At 43.1% G+C, this 8,040-nt stretch overlaps 1 protein-coding gene across 1 annotated transcript in view; it reads right to left on the reverse strand.

The window, feature by feature from the left end:
• The window catches only part of LOC144687828 (polyubiquitin-B-like), a 9,502-nt gene extending 3,720 nt beyond the window's left edge, over positions 1 to 5,782 (reverse strand). Inside the window, exons 1-3 of the mRNA XM_078554350.1 lie at positions 5,597 to 5,782; positions 4,063 to 4,537; positions 2,124 to 2,125 (exon numbers count right to left, since the gene is read on the reverse strand). Coding sequence (XP_078410476.1) covers positions 2,124 to 2,125; positions 4,063 to 4,525 — 465 coding nt within the window. The 5' untranslated portion in view covers positions 4,526 to 4,537; positions 5,597 to 5,782. The remainder of the gene's footprint in view (positions 1 to 2,123; positions 2,126 to 4,062; positions 4,538 to 5,596) is intronic.
• Between the last annotated feature and the right edge of the window lie 2,258 nt (positions 5,783 to 8,040).

Consider the following 8,040-nt stretch of genomic DNA (forward strand, 5'->3'; position numbering starts at 1 on the left):
GGGCAGTGGAGTCAGTTCTCCTCTTAAAAATTAAGTTAGACATTTTGGCTGAGATAATCATCTTAGTCTGATGTAGCATGTAACTGAGCTGGAGAGGCTCTCCATCAAAAGTGTGCCCTCAAAATGGCTGCTGTAATACCCTTTCCATGATCTTATTCTGATTTTCTTCCACCTTCTGGAAACAAATTAACTCTTGCAATTAAATGAAGCAATGGAGTGGGGTCCCCATATTTCCCTTTCTTTGTGCCCAGTTACCATCCCTGAAAATCAGCACCAGTTTACCAGTGGCAGTTCTTAACCGATCAGAGATGGGGAAGGTGAAGAGGAGAAAGGTGCTGGAGGCCAATCAGGATGAAGGTGCCGAGAAGTAAGGTGGGTCCAAACACCTCATGAGCATCAAACAGGCGCGAGCACTGATCCTTGCAGCACCCGGCTAGTTACATCCTGCCAACCAGAAAATGGCCCGTTTATTGCTGCTACTCTGTTTTCTGACCATTAACCGATTCTGAGTTCATGTAATATATTAGCCCCAATCCCATGAGCCCCAATCTTTTGAAATAAACTCATTGGCGGTAGCTTATTGAATGCCTTTGGATAATCCAATTAAAATAAATCCACTGGTTCCTCCTCATCTACCCTGCAACTCAGAACATCAACAAACCTCGACAAACTTTAACAAATGTATAGAACACAGTTTCCCTTTCATACACCCATGTTGACTTTGACCAATCAAATTATGATTTTATAAGTGCCCTATTATCATGTCCCTAATAACAAATTGTTGCACATTCCTTTCTGTTGATGTCAGGCTAACTGGCCTATACTCCTTCCTGATTCTTTCTTCCTTCGTTTCTTGAATAGTGGGGTTATGTTTGATCCTCCCAATCCATGAGGAGTGTTTGAGTATCTATGGAATCCTGCAAGACCCAGTGTGCCCACTATCTCTGTAGCCAGATCTTTTACCCCCGAGGAAGGCGGCGATAGGTCCAGGGAATCTGTTGCCTTTTCGTCCCATGAATTTCTTTCGTACTTTTTTCAGGATACTATTAGATTAATCCTGGGGATTTTAATTTTCATAGCGACTGGATGAAATAAATCTGCTGTAGTAATGTGGGGGACAAGGTTATAGAATGCAGTCAAAAATATTTTCTAGATCAGTGTCAGCAACCAGCCACAAGGAGAGGTCCCTAATTCTGGCAGTAGATAGGAAACACAATCTTGGGGACTCCTGGGTGTGGCTCCAGAGAACAGTATCCATCCCTCTGATTATACTGTCCTCTGCCATTACCACATTCCTTCCCCACAGCTTGCCCTCAACATAAATGGCCTCATGTATCATGGTTCTGTGGTCAGTTTTCTCATCCACCAGATTTTTTTATCATTCAGACAGGCAGCAGGAAGCCCATGACTGTTAGATAAGGACAATGGCTGAGGTCCCTTGCACTGCACGATTGTGCTACGCTGTCTATGTTCCTATTTTCTTATCCGCCTTGTGTCTCCTTACTAACCTGACCCGCAGCCACACCCTCCTGTCCCTGACCACTGTTCAGACACTATGGGGCACTATGTAACCTAAGGAGTGTGACTGCCTCTTGGATGAAGTGTCCAGCTAACAGTCTTCCTCCCTAATGCCGCACAATGCCTGCATCTCGGATTGAAGCTCGACAAGTCGGAAGTTGAACTTCCTTGAGGTTCAGACACTTACTGTGGATGTGGTTGTCAGCAATTGCAATGCTGTCCACAATCTCCCACATGCTGCTGTTGTTGCAAAGCACCTGCAATGCCATCACTATCTAACCCAGTTTTATTTATTTCATTAATTAACATTTATGCATTTAAACAACTTAGCTTATTTTGTTAACCTTTACGATATAGCTTTAAGTGAGTGGTATATTGATATTTATCTGTAAATTACCCATTTCCTCCCCATGCTGTGATGTCACTTTGTGAAAGCAACAAAGCCCTGAGTTTACCAGCACTTCTGGCCATTTATGAAGCAGTCATTGGCAGCATTCCCAAAAAAAACACAACTGCTTTGATTTGAGAGCCTCTTGTTGAATCCTTTGGCTGCATTGAGTTTCTGGAATGTCTCAGTCACCAGGGTGTCCCTGACATTATGCCACACCTCCAGCTTTGCATTGCAATGTGGGTGTGGTCTCTCATGATTCAGCTTTAGCACAGCATGAGAAACCACCGTCTCCACTAGCTGCATGAGATGTATGCTCACGAAACATTGATCTGTTAAAGCCTGTACCCTGATATCTTTGTGTTTGGTTCCTTCACCAAGGAAGAGTTTCTGTCCCCTCCAGGGAGAGAAAACTGTTTCCCTGTCATTTCCTCCCAGTTCTGTCTGCTCCCTGGTGCACCGTGAACCACCGACTGATAAGCTTCCACCTCAGTAATTCCCTTGTCTCAAGTAAGTGCATCGGGACAGGTGTTTGAATAAGCAAGTTGTCTCTTGGAAGTTTCTAGTATTCCAAACTGGAAGAATTAGAGAAGCATATTTTCTTAATTATTAAATGTGACCAGTGTGAACTTAATTTTTGTATAAATTGCTGCCTTAGTCTCAGAATCACAAAATCACACAGTGCAGAAGAGGCCCTTTGGCCCATTGAGTCTACACCGACATGGGAGAAATCCCCGACCTACCCACCTAATCCAATTTACCATAATTAATACTCTTAGTTGATCGCTCAATAAAGAATCAATACAGACATGATTAGCCAATAGTTCTGTGTTGTAAATCTTTATCGTTCTCACAAAAACCTGAGTATTTGATATTTTTACCCAAAGCTGTGATGCTGTGAGAACCATTGAGATTGTCCAGTCTGAGCATGTGCAGACTGAATGTTTTGGTACAATTTGTTCATCGGCTCGCCGGCTGCCTCCGTTCCTGATCCCATCAGGGCCTAAAAATCCTGCCCGGATTCTCTAACATATCATGTTAAATGCCACAGAAGATCAACCGGTACAATATAATTAATATAATTAAACAGTGGAAAATATGGGCTGGTGATCTGGGCTGGTGTGATTCTTCAATATTGTCCATAGGTGTCTCATTCATAGCTGATTCTCCCATCAACACTTGTCAGGGTAAATGATCATAACCTGGGTTTAAATCTGGATCCCGGATGGAATGCAGGGAAAACCACAGACAATACAAACAGATAGAAACACACATTCCAATTTTTATTAAAATGGACAACTTTACTTTCAAATCACATTGGGTATTTTGGCAAATACAATGTGCAGGCCTGACATCCTCTGCTCTTACACAACACTAAGCACCCAGATTAAAGCATTCCAATGTTAAACACATACAATTCTCCAAGAACACATTAAGGTTAAAGCAATTACTTGTAGATGACCTTAAGTCATTTTAAAATGAAGCTGGAAGACACTCATTGTTGATCCTTTGGAATTTTTGGCATGGCCCCTCCTATTCAGTGAAAGAGCTTTGGAATTGCCACATCAGCTAACTAATGGTCTCTGAGAGTGAGAAGGTGGATTCGTACTGAATGAGAGACAAGTTTGGAGCTGTGGATCAGGGACTGGATCATTATTGGCCTAAATCTTCAGTAGAATTTTGAAGAGTAACAGAACATACTTTTGACCAATGATCGGCCAGGATTGATGTGAATCAAAGTATCACGAGTCAATGATCAGAATGGAACACGTTGCATTAGCAGTCCCCCCGAATCCTTCTATGTTGTTAATTAAGTTGCTGACCCTTGTAAAAATTGTGTCCAATGTTTTGTACCTGCATCTTTCCTCAGGTGAGAATGCAGGAAGGTGACCTGCACCCAAGCCTCAGTTGGTATCATTTCCTAGCCAAACATTATCTGTTGAATAAACTTCCTGTTGTTATGGGAACTGGGGCAGACAGGAATAAGATTCATAAGTATCATGGACAAGTCAGTGACTGTGCAACCTGGGACTCTTACTAACTGCAGCTGAGAAAACAGGAGTATATGAAAAAATTGATCAATTGAGGCACTATAAATAATTTACTTCTGTAATAGCTAGAGTTCATGTTATAAACCGCTGCAAGTGCAGGTTAACCACCTCGTAGACGGAGCATGAGGAAGATGGTGCTCTCAGGCTGAATATTGTAGTCGGCGAGTGACCGACCATCCTCCAGCTGTTTCCCCTCGCAAACCAGACGCTGCTGAGTGGCTGGGACACCCTCCTGCCGTTGTACTCGTGCTTTAAAATCCTGAACAGACTCAGAAGGAAGAACATCATATGTAGATGTTTTCCCCTTGTCATTCTTCAGGAATATTTGCATCCGCTCCTCGTTCTTGACAATCAGCATGACAGCATCGCTGGGAGAGACATTGTAGTCACACAGCCTCTTGTTGTCCTTCAGCTCCACAGTGCTCCCATTTTGCACCACCAGGCGCTGTTGGAAATAGGGCACATTGGCTTTTTTGTATATCATCATCTTGAGAGCCGAGATTTGGATGGAAGGGTCAACATCAAGTTCAATATCTTCACCGGTCAAAAACCTCACCTGGAGTCTCATCTTGTCAAATTGCTGTTAAGAGATGAACAGGATGTCAGTGATGGGGACACTTTATATCACGAGTCAATTGCTAAGAATGAATGAAAGAATTTAACACGCAAGACGCATTGTCCCAGGCATTGGCTGCAAGCGCAGAAGCTGAGGGGTAACTGTTGTGTAAATTTCATCTGCAATAATAGCAACATCTGGCTTCCTACATGATACCTGAATCGCCTAGACACCAATCTTCACCAACTCCTCCCTTCCTGCCAGACAAAAAGCACCAGATTCACATATCTGTTCCCCTGATTGCATTTGGCTTTGTCTTTGCTGCTCTATGCTGACTTGTTAAAATATTCAGAATCCCCCTGGGATCTGCGTACTGAGCTGCAATGCTAGCATCTGTCTGAATTAGCCCTCAGTGAGCTGTGTAATGTGGCACAGTCTGTGTTTGGGTTCATGGGGAGATAAGAACATGGGCTTGGAAATTCTGTGGGTTTCTCTTGATCTTGCACCATAGCTTCAGCAATTCATCAATGGAGTCTAAGAGAATGGGTGTAAATGAAGGAAAATGACTGTAAGTTTCACCTTCAAATTAAAGGAACCATTTGTATAACTCTCTAAACCAGAAGACAGGGCATCCCCAGTCCAGTAGTAAAAAAAAAGTACCCTATTGTTGAGTAGAATTTTCTCTTTTGATGCAAGCGGTCTATGAATGAAATCTGTACAGTTATGACAGACCAAGCAGCAGAGAGTTATTCTGTACAGAAATGCTTCCTCTCAGATTCAGACTTACATAATGCACTGTATTGAAAAACAAAAACTACTTTGCTGATATTAGATAATGAATGTTTAATGCATTAGTTTAAATTTCCATCTTTATAATAGCAGACAAAGGGGTGGCACATAAACATGTTAAGTTGTTATCACCTTGTATTGTCTTCAATAACTCACAGGCTATGCTTTTTAAATTAACCTGACCCAGTTCAGAGAATATTAAGAACTTATTTTAAATGGTGAGTTTCATTCAAAATGACTTATTTTAAAACCCAGAATTAGAATATTGAAATTTCTAAATAAAAGACAGGATACCTGACAATCTTTGCCGGAAGCACAAGTCCAGGTGAATCAGAAGAAATTTGAGCTGCAGAATGGGGAGAGATTCACTTCCCTGCACAGTTTGTTTTCTCTGTGTTTCTCCACACCGGCTCTCCAATCTAGTATAAGGGAATGAAATTCTGTGTGTTTCTTGCTCCGTCTCTTCTGTGTTTCCCACCGTTAAACAAGTGAGTGAGTGTCTGGCTCCCTCCTCAGTCCTTTTATTATTATTGCTGGTTTCTGAACGTCACAGCCTTGTTGCCCTCTAATTGCTTCGAAGAAACAAGTGAGACCAGAGCTGGTTTCATTTCCCAAAGCCTCCCGTCAGAGTCTGGGAAATAACCTGACAGGAGCAGCAGGAATGAACCTTGCTACAGGTATCAGGTACTGAATTCCGAGTTATCTCAGTTTCAGATTCCTCTCTGGTGCCACAGTCATAAACAACAAGAACAGAATCAGCTGAGCGGTGAGTCAGAGGCCTCACTGCCTGTTTGAAGCTGTGGGCAGGGCTTGAACAATACAATGTATAAAGATACAGTGCATCAGACCAGTCAGTTTAATTATCTAATGAAAAGAAATTGGCCTCAAATTGCAGGGGTCCTGCTCCACGAGTACAAGTCAAATTTGTGGAATGTCTACGAGATGGCTTTTTGGAGCAGCTTGTGGTGGAGCCCACTAGGGGACAGGCAATTCTAGATTTAGTGATGTGAAATGAGGCAGATTTGATAAGGGTGCTTAAGGTGAAGGATCCCTTAGGAGGAAGTGACAATAATATGATAGAATTTACCCTGCAATTTGAGAGGAAAAAGCTGGAATCAGATGTAACTGTATTACAGTTGAATAAAGGCAACTACAGAGGCATGAGGGAGGAGCTGGCCAGAATTATCTGGGAGATGAGCCTAGCAGGAATGACAGTGGAACAGCAATGGCAGGAGTTTCTGGGAGACACATCAAAAATTCATCCCTTGGAAGAAGAAACATACTAAAGGGAGCACGAAGCAACCATGGCTGACAAGGGAAGTCAGGGACAGCATAAAAGCTAAAGAGAAAGCATACAATGCGGCAAAGAGCAGTGGGAAACCAGGGGATTGGGAAGCCGACAAAGACCTACAGAGGACAACTAAAAAAGAAATAAGGAGGGAGAAGATTAAATATGAGTGTAAACTGGCCAGTAATATAAAAGAAGATTGCAAGAGTTTTTTTTAGATATATAAAGGTTAAGAGAGAGGCAAAAGTGGACATTGGGCCACTGGAAAATGATGCTGGAGAAGTAGTAGTGGGGAACAAAGAAATGGCGGAGGAACTGAATAGGTACTTTGCGTCAGTCTTCGCGGTGGAAGACACGAGTAACATCCCAAACGTTCAAGAGGGTCGGGGGACAGAGGTGAGTATGGTGGCCATTACCAAGGAGAAGGTGCTAGGAAAACTGAAAGGTCTGAAGGTGGATAAATCACCTGGGCCAGATGGATTACACCCCAGAGTTCTGAAGGAGATAGCTGAAGAGATAGTGGAGGCGTTAGTGGTGATCTTTCAGGAATCACTGGAGTCAGGGAGGGTCCCAGAGGACTGGAAAATCGCTAATGTAACCACCCTGTTTAAGGAGGGAGTGAGGCAAAAGACAGGAAATTACAGGCCGATTAGCCTGACCTCGGTCATTGGTAAGATTTTAGAGTCCATTGTTAAGGATGAGATTTCAGAATACTTGGAAGTGCATGGTAAAATATGGCAAAGTCAGCATGGTTTCATGAAGGGGATGTCATGCCTGACAAATCTGTTCCAGAAGGCCTTTGAAAAGGTGCCGCACAGGAGGCTGCTCAGTAAGGTCAGAGGCCATGGTGTTAGAGGCAAGGTACTAGCATGGATAGAAGATTGGCTGTCTAGCAGGAGGCAGAGAGTGGTGATAAGGGGATTCTTCTCAGGATGGCGGCCGGTGACTAGTGGAGTTCCGCAGGGGTCAGTGTTGGGCCCACAACTTTTCACTTTATACTTTAATGATCTTGATGAAGGAACTGAGGGCATCCTGGCTAAGTTTGCAGATGATACAAAGATAGGTGGAGGGACAGGTAGTATTGAGGAGGCGGGGAGGCTGCAGAAGGATTTGGACAGGTTAGGAGAATGGGCAAGGAAGTGGCAGATGGAATACAATGTGGGCAAGTGTGAGGTCATGCACTTTGGTAGGAAGAATAGAAATATAGACTATTTTCTAATTGGGGAGAGAATTCAGAATTCTGGAGTGCAAAGGGATTTGGGAGTCCTAGTCCAGGATTCTCTTAAGATTAACTTGCAGGTTGAGTCGGTAGTTAGGAAGGCAAATGCAATGTTGTCATTTATTTCGAGAGGACTAGAATATAAAAGCAGGGATGTGCTGCTGAGGCTTTATAAGGCTCTTGTCAGACCACATTTCGAATATTGTGAGCAATTTTGGGCCCCGAATCTCA

This window comes from Cetorhinus maximus, chromosome 12, assembly GCF_964194155.1.
Source record: "Cetorhinus maximus chromosome 12, sCetMax3.hap1.1, whole genome shotgun sequence".
Taxonomy (NCBI): Eukaryota; Metazoa; Chordata; class Chondrichthyes; order Lamniformes; family Cetorhinidae; genus Cetorhinus; species Cetorhinus maximus.